General features: G+C 36.2%; 1 protein-coding gene across 1 annotated transcript; it reads right to left on the minus strand.

Moving 5' to 3' along the window:
* Positions 1 to 1,876: 1,876 nt before the first annotated feature.
* LOC142985310 (endocuticle structural glycoprotein ABD-4-like) lies at positions 1,877 to 20,894 on the minus strand. The gene is made up of 4 exons (XM_076133407.1): positions 20,664 to 20,894; positions 6,073 to 6,181; positions 2,804 to 2,910; positions 1,877 to 2,027 (listed from the first exon to the last, which is right to left on the minus strand). The coding sequence occupies exons 1-4, from the start codon at positions 20,685 to 20,687 to the stop codon at positions 1,890 to 1,892; spliced, it is 378 nt and encodes a 125-aa protein (XP_075989522.1). The 5' UTR covers positions 20,688 to 20,894; the 3' UTR covers positions 1,877 to 1,889.
* Between the last annotated feature and the right edge of the window lie 1,109 nt (positions 20,895 to 22,003).

Consider the following 22,003-nt stretch of genomic DNA (forward strand, 5'->3'; position numbering starts at 1 on the left):
TTGCTTTACGTTATAAATTCGTTCAGAATCGTATGGTTTAATCTCATTGAACGATTAAACTATTAAAATTAGATCGAAATAAAAAGTGCATATGTTACAGGATTTTACTTAGTTTAGTTAATTTTTAGTAAAATTACATTTATTAGTAAATATTTTTAGTGTAACTACGTTTTAAATTTAGCCTCAATATCCTAAAATTATGTATGAATGTTTTCAATTGATTACATTTTTAACAGACTTTATAAAAAGGAGAAGGTTCTCAATTCGGTGAACCGGTTTTAAAGATTGCTTAATTGCGTAATCGTAATTATGTAACGCCTATGCAACGGCTTGTTGCTATATTCGGACACATAAAGTTAAATTACGCGTTCTTTAAAACATGAAGTGAATTTGAAAACGCACTTTTTATTTCGACCACAATTTTTTACATAAAATTACTTATGTACAATTTATTTACATACAAATACCTACATTGCGATTTCTTAATATTGGTTTGGGAAAAAGTATTTTCGCATTATAGTATGTATGAACTTGTAATAAAATTTCTTTGGCTTCAAGAATCACAAATGAGTACACGGTTCATTAGGTTTCTTTCAGTGAGCTCGTGAGGTACCCAAATATCGAGCTTTTTTGTGTAGAGAAAAGATTTTATTACAAGTTCATACATACTGTAATGCGAAAAGACTTTTCCCCGACCTACATAATAGTTAGAATTTTTATTCATTAACATAGCATAATACAGTTATTCTCGTGTGATAACAATCGTGTTCACTACGTCATAATCAAAAGAATCATGTGAATGTGACAATGTGTAGTGAGTGAGAGACACAGATATAATGACGTCACGTAGTGAACACGTTTGTTATCACACGAGCATCTAAAGAAGACTTCTATAGTGATTTTAGTCAAATCTGGATGACTTAAAAAAAAGAGTCACTTTGCGATTTATTTTTTCGAAGTTTTGTTTTGTACCAAAAATTGGCAGATTTTTTCCTGTAATCAAGGTTAATGAATAAAAATCATTAAAACTTATATCTAAAAACATTATCTACTGTCATGTGGGTTAAAGATAAAGGGCCAGTTTAACATCTTATAGATAGCCGACACATCTATTAGGTCGGGTAAAAACTTTTTTCGCATTATAGTATGTATGAACTTGTAATAAAATCTTTTCTCTACACAAAAAAGCTCGATATTTGGGTACATCACGAGCTCACTGAAAGAAACCTAATGAACCGTGTACTCATTTGTGATTCTTGAAGCCAAAGAGATTTTATTACAAGTTCATACATACTATAATGCGAAAAGACTTTTTACCCGACCTAATATGTATCGGCTATCCTATCCATGACATGAAGTATGTAGGATAAATTCATTCAACATTTCTGGTCTCTGCTTACCCTTTATGAGAAGAAGGCATGATATTATGTATGCATGTGTAAATGTGAAACTGGCCCTTTAGAAGATCTATCTGGATAACTGTAACAATGGTTTGCAATAACCTATCGTTGAGTATGGATAGCCTTGAAGGTAGGTTGTAAGTCTTCTTCATAAGAAGAAGGTTGTAAGTATATAAGTTTCTTAATTTATGCAGCTAAAACTACTGACGCGATCGGAGTCACGGGTCAGAAATAGTCCAACAACTTAGTAGAGAGCCGTGGCACGTATGACTTATTTATATTATAGTTATTTATTGTGTATTTCCAAAATAAAGTATCTGTATGAAACAGGTCACCGTCAGCTGTATAAGTCGAGTCACTGATGTTCTACATTCTGTATGTTGTATACCTCTACGCGAACTGCGCATACAACACTCTCTACTAAGTTGTTGGACGATAGTTAACAAATCTACGATAGGTTATTGAAACGACCAACCTTTAATTAATAATTTATTCAGTAGGTGGTGGTTTAGTGGCCAAATGTTCAAGTAGTCGTTGTATTTCAATAGGGATGGGGGGTGGAGTGGGGATGTGGTCCCCTGTCGCTATGAAACCGTTCTCGCCTGCCGTGTAGAGGACATTGATGACCTGGGAATAGAAAATAGTATATGTACTATCTAATATATAAAATTCACGCGTCACAGTTTTCGTTACCGTACTCCTCCGAAACGGCTTGACCGATTTTGATGAAATTTTGTGAGCTTATTGAGTAGGTCTGAGAATCGGCCAACATGTATTCATACCCCTAAGTGACACTTTTTATTAAATTTATATATGGCAAAACAACGTTTCCCGGGCCAGCTAGTATAAATATAACTCAAAGGTGACTGACTGACATACCCCCGGTTACTGAGGTACATTTAACGGTAGTTTATCTATTCAATAGCGTTTAAACTTTATACAAAAACGCTATTGGATAGATAAACTACCGCTAAATGTACTCAGAAACCGGGCAATAGAGATCTATCAACGCACAGCACAAGGTAGATGTTATGACGTAGGCATCCGCTAAGAAAGAATTTTGATCAATTCTACCCCCAAGGAGATAAAATAGGGTATGTAAGTTGGATGAAAATTCTGTTTTAAGTCACAAGCCACGTGAACGAACGCAAATTATAGTTCTGTATAAATTAGGTCGGGGAAAAGTCTTTTCGCATTATAGTATGTATGAACTTGTAATAAAATCTTTTCTCTACACAAAAAAGCTCGATATTTGGGTACCTCACGAGCTCACTGAATGAAACCTAATGAACCGTGTACTCATTTGTGATTCTTGAAGCCAAAGAGATTTTATTACAAGTTCATACATACTAAGTATAATGCGAAAAGACTGTTTCCCCGACCTAATATAAAACGGTTATTACCTGGCCGTCAGGAGCTGTGTATTGATACTGTCCTTCAACGAATAGAGCTGGCTGCTCCGACCTGCCTTGCTTCAAGCTGCCTCGCTGTTCGTGGAAGATACCACCGCCTGGAACATAATAAAATAACAATTATCATCATATTTCAGGAAGATTTATACCGTCTTTCTAGCCAATATTCGACTCTAACGGCCAGTTTTATTTAAAACTAGCCAACTGTGCCGGACTTAGTTTATAGTCTTGTAGCGAATCGCTAAATCTACTGGGACCAGCGCACACCCAACCACCACGCGCAGTGTGACTGACGTCACAAGTCCTGAATCGCGCTATCGAAGTTTGCGCTGCAACTGACTATATATACAAGTTCCCGACTACAACAGTCGGGCAGCCTAGGCCCACCAGGCATGATCACCTCGCCTGCTCGGAGGATCCTCCGTTTGTGTTGGAGGAACATGATCACCTCGTTCCTCCACAGTGTCTAAGGGTGTGAGGCTTGCTACAAACATATTTGGTTCGGCAATATTGATCGAACAACAAAACCAACTCGACTCACTTGTTCGGCTTGTGTTGATCGGCTTCATCTGCTTATATTCGGTTTTGCCGCCCGGCTAGACCGATTAATGCTGAACCCAATACTGGTCGTCCTGGGTGTGGTGACTGCCATAATTTTAAAGTAACTACGTTTCAATAACTGTACTTCCTTTACCACAGTATGCTCTTGAAATGCCTCTTATGATTTCATTACTTATATTACTATGTGGGTAGATGCTCCCATCATGCTTCCAATACTATTTATATCTTGTTTTTTTAGCACCTTAATATATTGATTTAATTTAATTTATGTTATGACCAAAGTGTGTTCGGTGGTGTTGGTAGGTAGCAGCTACTTACATCATCAATGTTCTATACCAGCATAAATATTGTTAAAATCATTTGGCGATTAAAAAGAGTGGCCAGGAGTTTGTTGGCAGCTCTTCTCATTGGCCCTACCTTCCGAACTGGCGGTAAATTCACTCTCTGTATCATTGACTATCATAAGTGTCAGCACTTGACCTAAATGAATAAATGATTTGATTTGTGCAGCACAAGCCTTGTGCGCTAAGGTCTCGGGCCTCGGATCGTAACCCAGGGCGCCTATATAATGCAATAGCTGACCCGCGCAACTTCGTTTGCGTCACGTAAGAGAGAATGCGTCAAAATTTTCCCCGTTTTTGTAACATTTTCTACTCGTACTCTGCTCCTATCGGTCGTAGCGTGATGATATATAGCCTAAAGCCTTCCTCGATAAATGAACTGTCTAACACTGAAAGAATTTTTCAAATCGGACCAGTAGTTCCTGAGATTAGCGCGTTCAAACAAACAAACAAACTCTTCAGCTTTATAATATTAGTATAGATGTGTCAAACCGAATGTGTGTGTAATATGCCTCAATGAAGGCATAATCTATATTAATAATTTCGTCTAGGGGTACCGTAGACTCGATCAAAACCTCATATAAATAACGAAATCCTAAAAAAATATTGATTTTGAGTTGACAACATTTAGCCGCAAAATTCGGATTGAGAATTTCGTTAAATTCCAATGGTACTGACTAACAAACCCCAGTCGTGACAAGTGTTGCCATTGCTACGATAATGGAGAATGTTACTAGGTATGCCAAATCGCTTCAAATTTGACTCAGTAAAGCCTGTACATGTACTATCGAACAAACTGAATCATGACCCACCATGTGCTCATTTTCTAAAACACGTCTATATACGCGTAGATCGAAATTCGCTTGAACCTACGTTTCCTTGGTGATGAATTTGTTATCTGTCATTATTGCGACAAATATTTGTGCGTCAATACAGTAATGCTTTGCTACCGTTTTCAACAGGCTCCGTGGCGTAATAGGTTGATGTTACGACTGCGACGCGTCAGGAGTGGGTTCGATACCCACGCAGGACATGGTTTATTCGGCCATTATAGGAAATAATGTAACTATAAAAATTAAAATAATATAGGGTAACCAGCATAGTTATTACCCGGTTAAGGAATTGATACACAATTTTGGTCAATAGTAGTTTTTTTTAGTAAAACATTGACATAAACTCTATTAAAAACGCAACTTAAATATTCTTTCTAAAAGAACATCAGTCCTTTGTTTCATTAACTTTATACTTATTCAATATAAAACACTTAAAAACCAGAAATACTAGCGAATACTGTTAATTCAAATGTGTTATCCTTAACAAATATTGCAACAAACTTACTTTTTCTTTTCGAACTACACAACTGTCGCACAAACGTCGGACATGAGTTCTATAAATTAAAAATGTTACCAATATTCTAAAAGTGACATGTATCGCAATTTATTTGAACTGGTTACTTTAGAAATTAAAATAAACGTATTATTCCTTAACATTGGCAATCACTGTATGATGGGCAATGACTATAGTGGTTACCCTAATCATTTCACAGATTTCTAAATGACGTGCTATTTGATATTTGACACAAATAGGTTTTTTCGTAGTGAAAAGAGTTTAGACTACTTACATTCTAGATTCAAATTAAGAGTGATTTATCGAAAACGTATCTACGTACTGTAATAACAAAGGTCAAAGTTGACTGTAGTCGTAATACATCATAACACGTCGTATGCGTGTTTAAAATGTCCTAAGTGCAACTTTGACGATAAAGATGAAATTCTTACTGTTTTGACGGTGTCATGCGAATTATCGGCAAAATGGGTCATGATTCAGTTGGTTCGATAGTACATGCAAACTAGTTTTTGTTTTAGTCAAAAATACCAAGTAGTTTTTATTTTACAAGCATTCAAAGTTTTGAAAAATATCGAGTCCCGCTAACAGCGTGACGTCATATTACACCGTGCTGCGCGAGCCGCGTCCCGCTTAATATCAAGTCTCCAGCCCTAGATGTAATAGCTTATGCAGTATTTTGTTGTGTATTTGTCCCCTTATTACATTTATAGTGTAATAATAGTAAATATTATTATTAAGGACCGTGTGAGCTAGACTGAGCGTGGTGTACAATGACGTCACACGCACATTGACGGTTTCAACTTGTTTTACTTATAAATCAGAAACTAATTGACGTATCGAAGTAATTCTTTCACTAGTATTTTTTATTTTTAACAGAGAATATGGAGTGCTAATTATCAAAATATGTTAACATTCTCCATTGTCGTGATTGCTGTCGCAAAATTTACGTGAGCGAAGCCGGTTTTAATCTAGTAATATTATATAGTAGTAGTAATAGTATTCTACACTCACCAGTCTGTAGTGCCCATTTATAAGAGCCGTCGTCGTGTGGTCCGTCGTAATCTTGTCTAACTATCTCATCGTCTTTCTGACTGTTACTTAACGTCGCCACCGCTAGGACCTGTAACAATTTGTATAGTTAATAATCTTACTTATATAAATTATAACACCTTTCTATTAAAACAAGAATTATCAAAATCTGTCCAGCCTATAAAAAGTTATGAGGCAAGAAATGTATTTCCAAAAAGCTTTGAAAAATAACGCGATTCGGGAGCTTCTTTTTTAAGAATTAGGTCGGGAAAGTCTTTTCGCGTTATAGTATGTATGAACTTGTAATAATATCTCTTTGGCTTCAAGAATCACAAATGAGTGCACGGTTGCAAATATTTATCGAACTTTTTTGTGTAGAGAAAAGATTTTATTACAAGTTCATACATACTATAATGCGAAAAGACTTTCCCCGACCTAATATTTAAAAGAAAACAAATACTAGTGCTCATCACACAAATATTAGTCCCGGGTGTGATTGGAACCACACGCGGCGCTACAGTTATTGAGGCGAGGTGACCACGTTAACCACTGTGCTATACGTGCAATAGGTAGGTTTTATTTAAATGTTGTCGCTAAATTAAAGCCAAGGTGCTGGCCGTAGCCTTCACAGATCTTCAGCCATAAAACTGAAGGCCTCATCTTTATATGCATTTGTTTACCATGTCAACATATAGCTCGTCAAATGTTGCGTAAAATTAATTTATATTAATAATTAATTGATTATAGCTAAGTGGTATAAGATGGCACCTCCCACGCAAGTGGTCGACGGTTCGTACCCGAGGCAATACCAATGACTTTTGCATGTGATGTGTGTATTAGAAATAATTATCACTAGTTACAACGGTGAAGGAAAACATCGCGATGCAACCTTGCATGCCTAAAATTTGTTGAATACATTTATTGAGAGCATGCAAAGTCCCCAACCCGCACTTGGCCAGCGTGGTTACTTTAGTACTTATTATTCTGTGGCGTGGTGGACTCAAGGCCTAACCCCTCCCTCATTACCCCTTGCCCAGCAGTGCAGCAGTGGGACAGTAATGGGTAAAATTTATTTATTTTTAATAATTAATTGACTTTAGCGGAGTGGTATAAGATGGCACCTCCCACGCAAGTGGTCGACGGTTCGAACCCGAGGCAATACAAATGACTTTTACAAGTTATGTGTGTATCTAGCTGAAGCTGAAGAGTTTTTTTATTTAATTGTTTGTTTGTTTGGACGCGCTAAACTCAGGAACTACGGGTACGATTTTAATAATTCTTTCATTTCGCTACTCTGCTCCTTTTGGTCGTAGCGTGATAATATATATCCTATAGCTTTCCTCGATAAATGGACTATCTAACACTGAAAGAATTTTTAAAATCGGACCAGTAGTTCCCGAGATTAGCGTATTCAAACAAAAAACCTCTTCAGTCTCTCAGTATAGATATATGTATGTTATCTACATACTATACCGGCAAAGATAGACTCAAAAAACAAAAATAAATATTATTCCGAGCAGGAAATCGAACCTGTAATACCGACAAGAACAAAAACTTGTTTAAATAAATAGGGTCGCAATAACTATTGACCTCCGAAACGAACTTTTGACATAAATAACTAACTTGTAGAATGTGTGTTTGTTTATTTGGCTGTTACGCAAAAACTGCTGTACCGATTTGACCAATAACAGTTACAAAATTCGGAAAGCAAATCGTTTTGTGACATAACGTTATTGCATCTGTAGATTATGTGTGTACGCGATTATTGATTGCAAGGTCTCGAATTCGATTCCTCAGTTAGTTAATATTTGATTTGCTTACATTGTTTTTGGAATATTGTCTATGAACTGATGCATGCCTGTTATCTATTTATATATTTTTTACGTATATAAGTATGTTTATCAGTTGTCTGGTTACCACAGTACAAGCTCTGCTTAGTCTGGAATCAGATGACCGTGTGTGAGTTGTTCAAAAATATTAATATTTATTTATTTGGAAAAATCTGACGAAAACACTTTAAAAAATATCGTGATTAAAAACAGTTCTTGAAGGTCTTCAGTTCGCACTTGGTCAGCGTGGCTTCAAGGCTTAACCCCTTACTCTTTCCGGGCGGAGACTCCTTGTTTTATTGCTTTTTCGTGGGGAAATGCGTTACGATTCCTCTGCGCCCTGGGTGGAGTCCAGGGTTATGTGGGACTCTCCCACCAGAAGGGCGGGCATACACTACTAAAAGTGCCTATCAATTCCACGTGTGTGACGTGCGACGGGAAGACTGCTTGCGCTTAGAACCGCAATGTTCATCGTCTCGCGGTAACTGCTGCCCAGCAATGGATAGTAACCCAACTTCTCTCATTCCGAGAGGAGATGTTTTCCCAGCAGTGGGACAGTAGTTTAACTTCACTTATACTAGGAGAAGACTGTTGCCCAGCAGTGGGACAGTAATGAGCAAAACGTGAATCTTTAGACATTGAGTAAGATGTGAGGTCAAAATGTAAATTGTATAATTATTTCTGGCGTAATATTTGTTATAGCGAATATTATATACAACGTGTGAAAAGGATTCTTTTATTAACTAACCTTAGTATTATTTCAAGGATATATAAATATACAGGGTGTCCCAGAACTCACCGTTGAACCGAAATAGGGCGCCAGATATATATTAGAACCATCATCAGTCTAGCCTTTCTTCCAACTATGTTGGAGTCGGCTGCCAGTCTCACCGGATGCAGCTGAATACCAGTATTTTACATGGAGCGACTGTCTATCAGACCTCCACAACCCTAGACCCGAAGAGGTAACTGGTTGTCAGACTTTCAAGCTTCTAACTACTGTTAACGACTGTCAAAGATCTACACCACACCAGCTACGCCTTAAAGTGTAAAAAAGAAACGGTACTTATTTAAAAATAAATAAATTTATTTATAGAATTTATCTATACTAATATAATAAACGCGAAAGATTGGTTGTATGTGTGTATGTTGCTCATTCAGCCGAAACTGCTGAACGGATTTTGTTGAAACTCGGCAGCATTGTAGCTTATATACAAGAATAACACATGGGCTAAATTCACTATCTATTGTCCTTAATTCTGTCTGTGTCATAACATAAGCTAAGAATCTCAGAAATTGCCCAGAGTTAGGAAATTGAGGTTGTAGACCTTTGTGCCCGGTGCCTCGGAGAGCACGTAACGACGTCGGTCCTGCGCCTGACCTCTCACTGGTCGTGTCGGTTATCTGTCCCACCAGACTATGAGAGTAAAGGAATAGAGAGTGTATCTGTGTATTGTGCACACACTTGGACACTATAATCAAAGTCCTCCACAGTTGGCTAGTTTCAATGAAACTGGCCAGTACGATATATATTTTAGTCGACCGGCGAAGTCGTGGGCAAGAGCTAGTATGTACAGAGTTATTAATAAGCATGAATGAAATTGATGATCATTGGTTATAATTGATTATATACAGTCATATACAGACATTTTGCAATATTTGATTGATAATACTTTCAATTAACCTATGTGGTTGTACAGTTGGATACTAATAACTTAACACTAGGTATCTCGCGCGACTTGGTTCTAGCTTTAAAATCTAGATACGTAATATTATCACGCTTGTTAAACCCGAAGGTGTAGGAGTTGTATGAAATTCACCCAGCTTTGATCTATACTAATACTAATATTATAAAGCTGAAGAGTTTGTTTGTTTGTTTGATTGTTTGTTTGTTTGTTTGTTTGTTTGAACGCGCTAATCTCAGAAACTACTGGTCCGATTTGAAAAAATATTTCATTGTTAGATAGACCATTTATCGAGGAAGGCTTTAGGCTATATAACATCACGCTACGGCCATTAGGAGCGGAGTAGCAACGAAAAATGTTACAAAAACTGAGAATTTTTTTTTTATTCTTTCTTATGTGACGCAAGCGAAGTTGCGCGGGTCAGCTAGTCATTTATAATGTTAGTCTCATGTAATAAGGGGGCGAAACGACTACCATAAAATGGCGAAGTGGGTATATTTCATACACCTCTGCCTACACCATGGGGTATAACAGGCATGATATTATGGATATATTGTTTTTGTTCTTATTAAAAAAGACAACTCCCGCATTAAGAATTGCTCTTGAGTCGCGGGGACTTTTAATATTATTAGGATTTAAGACTTGGTTCAATAAGAGCCGGTACCGGTTTTATTATGAAACTAATCATCATAAAAGTGTAGAAATTGTTATAAGTATACAACAACTGGTCAACAAAAGGTTCCGTACCAGAAAAAACTAAAAAAACACGTTTATTGTATAGGGAGCCCTTAATATATGTATATATATTTTTAATTATTAAATTTTTTTGTTATAGCGGCAACGGAAATACATCATTAATTGTGAAAATTTCAGCTTTCTAGCTATCACGGTTTATGAGATACAGCCTGGAGACAGACAGACAGACAGCGGAGGCTTAGTAATAGAATTCCGATTTTATCTTTTAGGTACGGAACCCTAATAATAGAGTTCTGTTTTGGGTGCGGAACGCTTAAAAAAGTATAGAATATGTATTAAGTTTTTTCGATAAGGCTTTCAAGGTTTCATTAGTAGATTATGCGAGAAATATTTGCACTCCTAATGTAAATTTTAATATTTAAGCATCTCACAATAATGGAGAATCATAAAATTATTTGTATATTTAATTAAATATTCATAATTATGTTTAAATATCTATAAAATGGCGACGGCCAAGTTTTTTTCTTTTGTAAACGAATTACTAAAATAATTATTCGTGTGGTTTGTGGTCAACCTAGTGTCAAAGTTTTTCAAGCCCGAAGAAGGCCTTATTGACATAACTTGACGATTGTTATCTTAAATGACATCCATCGAGTCTGTCGCTTTACGTGCCCTCCAAAGCACGCTCAGTTCAAATAAAAATAAGTTGCTGATATTCAGCTACCCATTTTTATTGAAACCAGACAACAATCTGGCCAGTTTCATTTAAACTGTGGTGTAGTTTGTTTATAGTGTTGTATTACTGTACTATACGCAGGTACTCTCTATTAGAAAATTACTCTCATAGTCGCCCTGAGTTACATAGCTAAGATATGAGTCGGCAGTAAGCTGGGGCCCCTAAGCTCAGAGCACCTGGATCCAGATCAGGCCTGGTTTATCTTTTGCACTAGGCACCCAGACTATCTAGCTACTCCACGGGATGCCGCTTTAATTAGAACGAAAAAGAAAGAAATAAATAAATATCATTGGACAACTCACAGACGATCATTTGATTGCAAACTAAGCAGAGCTTGTACTGTAACTAAATAACTGATAAACATATTTATATACTTGTAAATACATACTTAGATACATTAACAACCAAAAATAAGACCCGTTCCCAGCAGTGGGACTGTACTTAAGTCGTAAAATATAATAGGCCTTGATTCTCTGATGAATCAGTTTTATATTCGTCTTATTAATACACATATTAGCATTATTTAAATGAATAATGTCGAAATTATTTACAAATCTTTTGGTTTTTAATTAGTTTAATATTTTGAAATGGATTGAATAATTTTATTGTTAAGGCAATAAAAAAGCTATATAAAAGTTGTAAAAGCCTTCCCTCAAGTGATCGAGAGTTAGGTATCTACGTTTCGCCATTAACAATGTTAGTCCCATGTAATAGGGGGCAAGGCTATTGCTATATACCGGGCACGTTACCAAACTCCGGACTACTATTGAGAAATACATACATAAATGTATGCCTTTATCCCATAGGGGAGGCAGAAATTAAAAAAGAAACGAATATTATATGAGAAAATACCATTATTACTTTGCCTGACCAAGGATTCGAACCCTACAAGACTACATGAAGCTCGTGGCTAAGATTAAACAGCCGCGCGAATCGATCTCTCAGGTTAAGCTACGCTTATCAAGGTTAATCAGTGGATGATTTCAACTCTGTAACAGAGAGGTATTGCACGAGTCTCAGTGGTATTCATTATCTTTTTTTTCATTGAAATGGTGGGCTCCCATGCCAATGGTTCGTCATGCTCACTAAAATGTCATTGCTTGCGGCGGCGTCGTGTGCCGGGTCACCCCCTTCCCTCTAATATGTGCGAAGGGGGTGATGGCTGGTCCACGCGTCATACTCGTGAACGGGTGCTGCTTGGGGTGACTGGTCGTCCTGGTGTGGTGACTGCCATAATTTTAAAGTAACTACGTTTCACTAACTGTACTTCCTTTACCACAGTATGCTCTTGAAATGCCTCTTATGATTTCATTACTTATATTATTATGTGGGTAGATGCTCCCTTCATGCTTCCAATAATATTTATATCTTGTTTATTAGCACCTTAATATAGTGATTTAATTTATGTTATGACCAAAGTGTGTTCGGTAGTGTTGATAGGTAGCAGCTACTTACATCATCAATGTTTTATACCAGCATAAATATTGTTAAAATCATTTGGCGATTAAAAAGAGTGGCCAGGAGTTTCTTGCCAGCTCTTCTCATTGGCCCTACCTTCCGAACTGGCGGTAAATTCACTCTCTGTATCATTGACTATCATAAGTGTCAGCACTTGACCTAAATGAATAAATGATTTGATTTGATTTGATTTGATTTGATGGGTGACCATATCTTCATGATCAGCAGTTGGATACACTACCATTTGCGTCACAGAGCATGTATACGTATGTGTGAATTTTGAGCCGTGACGACCACCCACTGAATAATTTTCGCGATTACATCAAATATAAAAACTAATTATCTTAATTAACATTTAAATAGTGTTTTCAATGAAACAGTATTGAATTCTATCGATGTCTACAGTATTTAAATATTTATATTATCTTCAAATTATATGCAGCGTGTTATTTTAGGAATGGCATTCTTAAGGCGATGATTCTTTTTTTTATATTAGGTCGGGGAAAAAGTCTTTTCGCATTATAGTATGTATGAACTTATAATAAAATCTTTTCTCTACACAAAATAGCTCGATATTTGTGTACCTCAGGAGCTCACTGAAAGAAACCTAATGAACCGTGTACTCATTTGTGATCCGTGAATTACGCGGTTACGCCTATTATTGTTATAACTGAAAGTGGTTTCAAAAACGTCTGAAAATAAACTCACGTTTCGCACTTAACAATGTTATTCTCATGTAATAGGCGGCGAAACTGTTGTCATATAACGGGCACGTTTACAATAATATAAATTTAAGACTAAAAAAAAACCCCGCTTTTATACAATTTCCTTTTTTTCATACTTTTTATAGACTGGCTAGTCAGGTTAAGCCGTTCTAATATTCCCACTACAAACTTTCTCATCATACGAAGCTATTTGAGACCCCATCCGAGTAAATTTGAGCTGCTGATAATAGTCTAAAAAGTAATTTTCTTGAACCCGAGACCTCATATTAGCAGTAACCTACGCTAATCCTGACCTCTAACGTTCTTGTGTACCGTCCCACCGGACTATGTGAGTAATGTAATAGAGAGTGTACCTGTACACACGACACTATAAACAAACCCTCTTATTCATAAACACTCTATAAACCTGTTTTAGTTAAACAACTACTAAATATAATATGTTTTCTCTTTTTCATTTCGCTAAGGAGAAAGAAAAAAACAAAACTCTTTATGCTTATAAAGAGTTTTGTTTCTTTCATTCCATATTTTTATAACTTCATATTTTTATGAATAATATATTTCGAAGGAGCCAAATTATTGTGTAAATTGACATACACTGGGGATAAAAATAGAAATATTTTATATTAAGTTTTTCGTTGTTGATGGCTTTGTTTATAATAGAACATTACATGTTTAAATTTGAAATATCTCCATTAAATAATGATAAAAAAATGGCTTTTGTTTCAATATGGTTGCTTAGCAGTCGGGAAAATACGACTTTAAAATATTTTTTGATATATTTAAAGCCAGGATCGCCACGAAGCTAAACAAAAAAATAAAATAAAAAACTCCTGAACAGTTTTAATTAAATTGGCCACCTAAAATAACACATAGGCTACTTTTTATCTCGGAGTTCCCGAGGGATCAGGATTTACACGGGAAGGGTTTCCACGCGGACGAAGTCGCGGGCGGCTAAAAAGAAAAACTAAATCAAGTTATACACTATTGTATCAGTCTTCCTCTTATTTCTGTCATACTCCATTGAAAATATAATAATATGTACATATGTTTTTAGTGTATTAAAATATACCGAACTAATTGACCTGCCTGACCCCTCGGCTTTGGCTTGCAATGCCGTCTGCATACGATTTGGGTATTTCATTGTTCTTCCGCGGCAGGAGGTTTGCGAAAAACTATGCTTTAAAATTTTATGAGGGAAATATACCGGGCACGTTACTAGTCCGAGCAAGCTGTTGAGGTATTCTTAAATAAACATTTACACAAATAATATAGCCTACAGGTTTTACGCTCTGTCTGTTTGGAAGGCACGTTAAATTGTAGGTCCCGGCTGTCGTTGTCAAAGATCTTTGACAGTATCGTTAACAGTAGTCAGAAGCTTAAAAGTCTGACAACCAGTCTTACCAAAGGGTATCGTGTTATAACCCAGGTAACTGGTTGTGGAGGTCAGATAGGCAGTCGTTCCATGTAAAACACTGGTATCCAGCTGCATCCAGTGAGAGTGGAAGCCAAAATAGTTTGGAACAAAGGCTAAGCTAATATATATCTACGTTTCGCCTTTAACATTGTTAGTCCCAAGTAATAGGGGGCGAGCCTATCGACCCCCAATCGGTCTGTTACCAAACTCCAGGTTAATATAAAGAATATACATATCATAAGAAAAATCTATTAGAACTTTGCTTACAACAGAAACGAACTCGAAAACTCGCGCAAAGCAGTCGCCCAGACAATAAAGGAGAGGATCTGCTTTCTTTAAAAATTTAATATAGCAACAAGCTAGTAGAAGACGAAATATAAATACAGTAGTGGTATACGCGGAGTGCGTGTGAGGGAGACGTAACAACGACGTGCTTCCGTTCCCTCACACGCACTCCGCGTATACCACTACTGTGTTTATATGATGTACTAATTGATGTTTCCTTCAAAGTTTTGGAGATAAAAGCGGTGTAGATGTCTTATACAAAGATAATCAAGAATATAATTATATATGCATGAATGAATAATATAAATATTAAACCAATGTTAGTTCACAAATATTTAAAGTCTGATGAATAAATTCTTTTGACGTTTTCAAATTCACACTATATACAACTTATGCCCGGGTTCTGAGGTACATTTAGCGGTAGTTTATCTTATATTATTATTTATATTAGTTTATTTAGCCGTAATTTCATCAAAATTAGCCGTTAAGCCGTGACAGCGTAGCAAACATAGACATTATGCATTTATAATTAGTTTATTTGATGAATTAATTTCATGTTGACGTATAGACAAGTATTAATAATTAATCATCATCAGTTATGTTAATGACTTAATTAATGATTCATTAACAAACATTTGTAGTTCTAAGCTTTAGATCATTAGTTGTGGATAGTCTGTTTGATTGCAGGGTCATGCAATGTTACACATATGTTTAACTTTATTATAATCTTCTTCTTCTTATCGTATGGTCAGTGGTCAACCTAGTGTCCAAATTGTTCAAGCCGCCCGAAGGCCTTTGACATGGCTTAACGACTGTTACCTTAGTAGATAACAACCGGGACCGACTTTTTACGTGCCCTCCGAAGCACGGAGACGCCCAGTTCAAGTACCACTATGCGGTCACCCATCTATGGAATTATAATAGCATGTGGTATACGAGAATATAGGCAGAGGTGAAAATACGCCCACGTTTCGCCATTAACAATGTTAGTCCCATGTTAAAGGGGGCAAGCTTGTTGCCATTATGCCGGGCACGTAAACATTTTGGAATATTCCTTGAGTACACTGATCCCCGAGGCCCCCGTCCCGGAGGACTCCGATTTATTTTGAAAATTGTTTTTTAAGATCAAAATAAATCGAGGATGGGAGTTCATAAGAACAAAAAATTTAGGATATAGGTGGAGGCTGGACTCTGGGATACTGCAGCTGTGGGGAAGGTTGCAGTGACTCGGGTAGGTCGGGATCACATGCCCGAATTCTATGATCAGACACATCCACAGAGACAGTCTCTGAACCCTATCTTACAGCCTTATTTAAACAGTATACATTTTAATATTACGTGTAAAAGTTGCAAGAGTTTAAAATCGCTAACAATACAAAGTATTTTAATAAGCCTAAAGCCTATTTTTAGGCTTTATTAACGTACTAAAAAATATTTAAAATAAGCCTAAAAATAGGCGAGGCCCTGTCCTAGTTAAAGACCAATAACTTAGCATTAGAAATGATATTGTCACATAAACGTCTCATATGGAAATATACATAATTCATATGATTTGTGAAACGTCCGTGTCAAATGTCGCGTAGTAAAATATTTTGTAATGTAGTGCATTTTTATTTGACAGGTCAATGCCATTTTGACATTAGAGCCGTGTTTTTTACCTACTCCAGGCTGCAGATCCCTAGAAAATTTATCAATTTCAAGGACACTCTGATTTTTTTTACCCATTACTGTCCCACTTCAGGGCAAGAGTCTACTCCCGTAATGAGGAAGGGTTAGACCTTGAGTTCACCACGCCGGCCAAGTGCGGCTTGGGGACTTTGCATGCCCTGTTGTTGTTTGTTTGTCGTATGGTTAGTGGTCAACCTAGTGTCAAAGTTGTGCAAGCCGCACGAGGCCTTTGACGTGGCTTAACGACTGTTATCTTAGAAAATAACAACCGTGACCGACTTTTAACGTGCCCTCCGAAGCACGGAGACGCCCAGTTCAAATACCACTATGCGGTCACCCATCCCTGGAATGACCGCGCCAATGGTTGCTTAACCCACTGATCGTTTACCGACCGATGAGCGCAACTGGCTATGGGCGCCTCGCATGCCCTCAATAAATGTATTAAACTAATTTTAGGCATGCAAGGTTTCCTCACGATGTTTTCTTTCATCATTAGAGCAAGTGATAATTATTTCTAATACACATAACTTGGAAAAGTCATTGGTGAATTGCCTCGGGTTTCAACCTGCTACCACTTGAGTGGGAGGTGAGACCCTTGCCCAGCAGTGAGACATTGATGGGTTAAATATATGATACTAGCTGACCCGCGCAACTTCGCTTGCGTCACATCAGAGAGAATACGTCATAATTTCCCCCATTTTTAACATTTCTCGTTACTACTCCGCTCCTATTGGTCGTAGCGTGATGATAAATATACCTATAGCCTTCCTCAAGAGATAGGCTATCTAAAACTGAAAGAATTTTTCAAATCGAATCAGTAGTTCCTGAGATTAGCGCGTTCAAACAAACAAACAAACAAACAAACTCTTCAGCTTTATAATATTAGTAGTATATATTTGATATTTATACAAACAAAATAACGGAAATTGTGTAGGTATTATGAAAGCTCTAAAACTACGGTGTCCGCAAGGTTGTATGTGGGTGTATGTCATCATGATTCTCATTAACGCCTCCGTTGTTTCGAAGCTTTTTGTATTAAAAGGTTATAGTGTAAGTTAATATATTTAATTATAATATTATTTGGTTTGTCATTGTCTTTAACCGACTTAGAAAAGGAGGTTCTGTATTTGGCATGTGTGAGAATGTTTATAGATTTGCTTGGTTATTTGTATTTATTTGCATTAGTATTTAAAATGTACATAGGTATAATATAAATGTGTAAGTGTGTATTAGTGGATGTTTATTACTCTGTAAACTACTGAATTAACTTTTAGAAAGAGTCCGATGTCCTTGTAAAAAGCAAAATTCAAAATACCAGCCTATTTTCCACCGCAGCGCATTTCGCCGGTATTTTTATATTTTCTTTGTAATATTCTAATATATATTATATAATAATATTATATTTCACTGTTTATGTAAAATATAATATTACATTACGTAATTACCCTGTACCTATAATTTTTCATACTGTATTGACAATATGAAAAATACAGGGAGTCCATTTTGTGCAAAATATTTCATTTTAAAAATTATAGGTACTTACATACTGTCATATACCTATTTGATAATAAATAAAATAAATAAATAAATTTAACCCATTAATGTCCCACTGCTGGGCAAGGGTCTCTTCCCGTAATGAGGGAGGGGTTAGGCCTTAAGTCTACCACGCTGGCCAAGTGCGGGTTGGGGACTTGGCATGCCCTCATTCAATGTATTAAACAAATTAAAATTTGTTTAATACCTATTTGATAAAATATTAAAATAGCAGCATTGAATTAACACGTAGAAAACTTCTAAGTCAGGAAATCGAGTCAGAATATAATCTTACAATTTCTATCAGATATGTCTAACGAACCACGAACAGCAACTGTACGCGTATTCTAGTCACGTATTCTGCCTACACTCGTGAGAAACAGTCGTTATGTTATGCAAGTGATAGTACCTATGTGAAATGGTTTTAAACGAAAATAGTTTGTGTATAACACGGGTCATGTAACTTTGAGTGTCTTACCACCGATTTCTGAGTACATTTAGCGGTAGTTTATCTATTCAATAGCGTTTTTTTTATATCAGTTTAAACGCTATTGAATAGATAAACTACCGCTAAATGTACCTCAGAAACCGGGAGTGAATGTAGCAACAAGTATAGAAGTAAAATATCAAAAACATTTCAATTTTGACTGCCTCTTTAGCGCAGTAGTTTAGGTCGCCATGCCGCTACCATTGCACTAGGAGGTCGTGGGTTCGATACCCACACGCAAAAATCATTTGTGCGATCCACAAATAATTGTTCCTGGTCTGGTTGTACTTTGTGTCCGTTGTTTGTATGTTTGTAAAAGTCCCCGCGACACAAGAGCAATTCTTAGTGCGGGAGGAGTCTTTAAAAATGAAACGATCACTTGTTATAACGGTGAAAGAAAACATCGTGATGAATGACATGTCTGACAGTTCTTTGTTTAACACAGCTCTTGAAGATATGCAAAGTTACCAACCCGTATTTGCCCGGTATTTTGATAGAAGTTAATAAGTAAACTTTTTATAGTTCGTTATGAATTCCCTCCTCGTCAAATACACTAATTTTAATATTATAATTAGCTAAATAACACAACTTTATTACTATTTTATTGGTGGTAGATGTCTTAATTTATACTTGTTATAAATACGTCAATTATATCAAAAATATTGGCAACTCATCAAAAAGATACTAAACTTGTTTGTCATCTATAAAAATGGATGTTAAAAAGACCGATATTTGAAGGACACACTTATAGATAAAAAAGTTTATAATAGTTAGATACAAGTTTAGTGGTAGCCGAGTACCTAATATAAGTGGCACCTATCCCGCAAGTGGTTGCAGATTCAAATCCGAGGCAACACACCAATGACTTCTCCAAGTTATGCTTGTATTAGAAATAATTATCACTTGTTCCAACGGTGAAGGAAAACATCGTGATGCAACCTTACATGCTTGAGACTTCTTTAGAACAGTTTTTGAAGGTATGCAAAGTCCCCAACCTGCACTTGACCAGCGTGGTGGACTCAAGGCTTAACCCATTCCTCATTCCGGGGGACATTTGCAAAGCAGTGGGACATTAATGGTTTAAATTTATTTTAAAGTATGAAATACACCTAATGGGGAGCGAGCCTATTGTCATATATACCGGGCACGTTACTGACTCTTAAATTATTAGTTAAATAATAAAACCACGTTTCGCCATTAACAATGTTAGTCCCACTCCCATGTAATAGGGGGCGTATATTGCCATATACGGGGCACATTAAAAAACTCTTGCCCCTATAATGAGTAAAATGACCCCTATAACAAGTATTCAGATTAATTTTAGTCTCGTACGAATATAATTTAGTATTCATATAGTGTACCTAATACAAGCCTAGACTAAATTATTGATTTAATTCAAGTTCAAGATCAAACACGAAGTTACTTGCTAGAATAATAACTACCTAAATAGAAATTACAATTACGAAATAGACGAAAACTAAATTATTTAGAAAAAGAGCCTATGTAGTTTCCTTTGCATACTCCAATGGGTGCAAAATCAATAAATCAATATCGGTTTATACCTAAAACTCTTCCGTTACTGAGTAACTGACTGATGGACAACGCACAGTCGAAACTACTGAGCGTACAAACTTGTCATTTGCTATGAACATTCCTTAGTAAGTGCAGAGGAGCACTAAGAGAGGATTTTGGAAATTCCTCTCCAAGGTAGGTCAAATTCCAAGCGGTAAGTAAAATATAATGTGACGATATTTGAACAAACTTAATAAAATTCCTAGTAATCGTGTCTCATCTGAACCATTTGGATATAGAACCCTGACAATTAATAATAATGAACAACATTTTTTTATTCCAAAAAGCAACTAACCTATTCTCAAATAAAATAAAAAGAACAAATGCATTTTTTTTTCGAAATACTTAAAAAGTAAACTGGTTGAAGAATAATTAATTTAAACAAACAGCAACCAACCGATTTTACATTCAAATATAAATTAATGCCATTTTTCAATGCAATAGAATAATTTTATTTAACATTTCGAAAAAAAAAAACTACTTACCACAAAACAAATCTTGAAATACATCTTCAATATATTATTATTCAGAAAGTCTTTAAATTAATCACAATACCACAGAATATAACAAAACAAATCACTTTAACAATAAACAAATTAATTTACAAATAAAAAATACGAAAACTACACTCTCGATTTGTAGAAAAGAAAAATTATTTCCCGCCAAATTTTGACAGATAACCGTTCGTTCGCAAACAGTCTCGCGAGACGACTGCGACAGTAAGAAGGTTGAACCTGCTATGTGACCTATGACCGTACATTGATAGCACCTGTTTTGTTCATCCCTACTAATATTATGAATGCGAAAGTTACTTTGTCTGTCTGTACAAAATTAAATTATTTAGCTGTAGTAACAAGAGCCGCGCGGATGAATGTGTCAGGTTAAGCTACGCTTGCCGAGGTTTGTGAGTGGATCAGTGGCCATACATATCGAGTTTCTCTATGTTTCAGAAGCCATGATAAATTTTAGGTCCCGGATTTTTAATGATCTTTTTCAATCGTTACCAGTAGTCAAAAGCTTGAAAGTCTGACATCTAGTCTTACCGAGGGGAATCGTGTTATAACCCAGGTAACTGTGTTGTGGAGGTCAGATAGACAGTCGCACCATGTAAAATACTGGTATTCGTATAATATTCGTGTAATAGCTGCATTCGGTGAGACTGGAAGCCGAGTTCAACATAGTTGGAAGAATGGCTAGACTAATTAATTCAAATCTGAATGTATAATGATAGTAGATACACTGATAGTTTATAACCTTTCAACGCATACGTAGTCGCGGGTAATCGCTAGTAAGCCTTACAAATATATAATCCACGCGGAGTCGCAGTCAACAACTAGTTTTAAAACGAAAGGGAAATTTAAGTAACTCTTTTGTAAACTAATTTGTGTATTTGATGCAATTTTATTGTGGGTGTGACTGTTTGAAATCTTTCTCAAAAGAGGGTTTTTATTACTATTGCTTGTTTGAGTAAGATAGTCCAGTCATTATAGTAAGTTCACCTCGGAATTCGAGATACCCAGCTGTAAGTCTGTAAATACTTGTATATTGACACCCTAAAAGTTGTCTCAAAACCTACATATGGTAGGGTGTACGCAACTATAAAATTTCAAGGTCCAAAGTCCCAAAAACCGGTTTTTTGAGCTTTTTTTGTAAATATCTCATTTCCTATGGAATTTTTGCATTCGTATTCATTACCAATATTGTACAGTATAAAATTCTCTACAAATTTTGTGCGAATTTTTTTTTTTTTACGGTGAACCGTTTTCGAGATAGAGGGCGGAGAGCGCGCGGTCACAGGATCATTTCAAGTCAACCGGTGCCTCCG

Source organism: Anticarsia gemmatalis, chromosome 29 (assembly GCF_050436995.1).
Source record: "Anticarsia gemmatalis isolate Benzon Research Colony breed Stoneville strain chromosome 29, ilAntGemm2 primary, whole genome shotgun sequence".
Classification (NCBI taxonomy): domain Eukaryota; kingdom Metazoa; phylum Arthropoda; class Insecta; order Lepidoptera; family Erebidae; genus Anticarsia; species Anticarsia gemmatalis.

Bases quoted from the DNA above. Each gene is read 5' to 3' on its own strand.
- LOC142985310 (XM_076133407.1), bottom strand. From the start codon at position 20,687: ATGTATTTCAAGATTTGTTTTGTG. The intron at 2,911-6,072 runs GTGAGTGTAGAA...ATTATGTTCCAG, and splicing joins TAAATGGGCACTACAGACTG to GCGGTGGTATCTTCCACGAA. The intron at 2,028-2,803 runs GTAATAACCGTT...TTCTATTCCCAG, and splicing joins ACACAGCTCCTGACGGCCAG to GTCATCAATGTCCTCTACAC.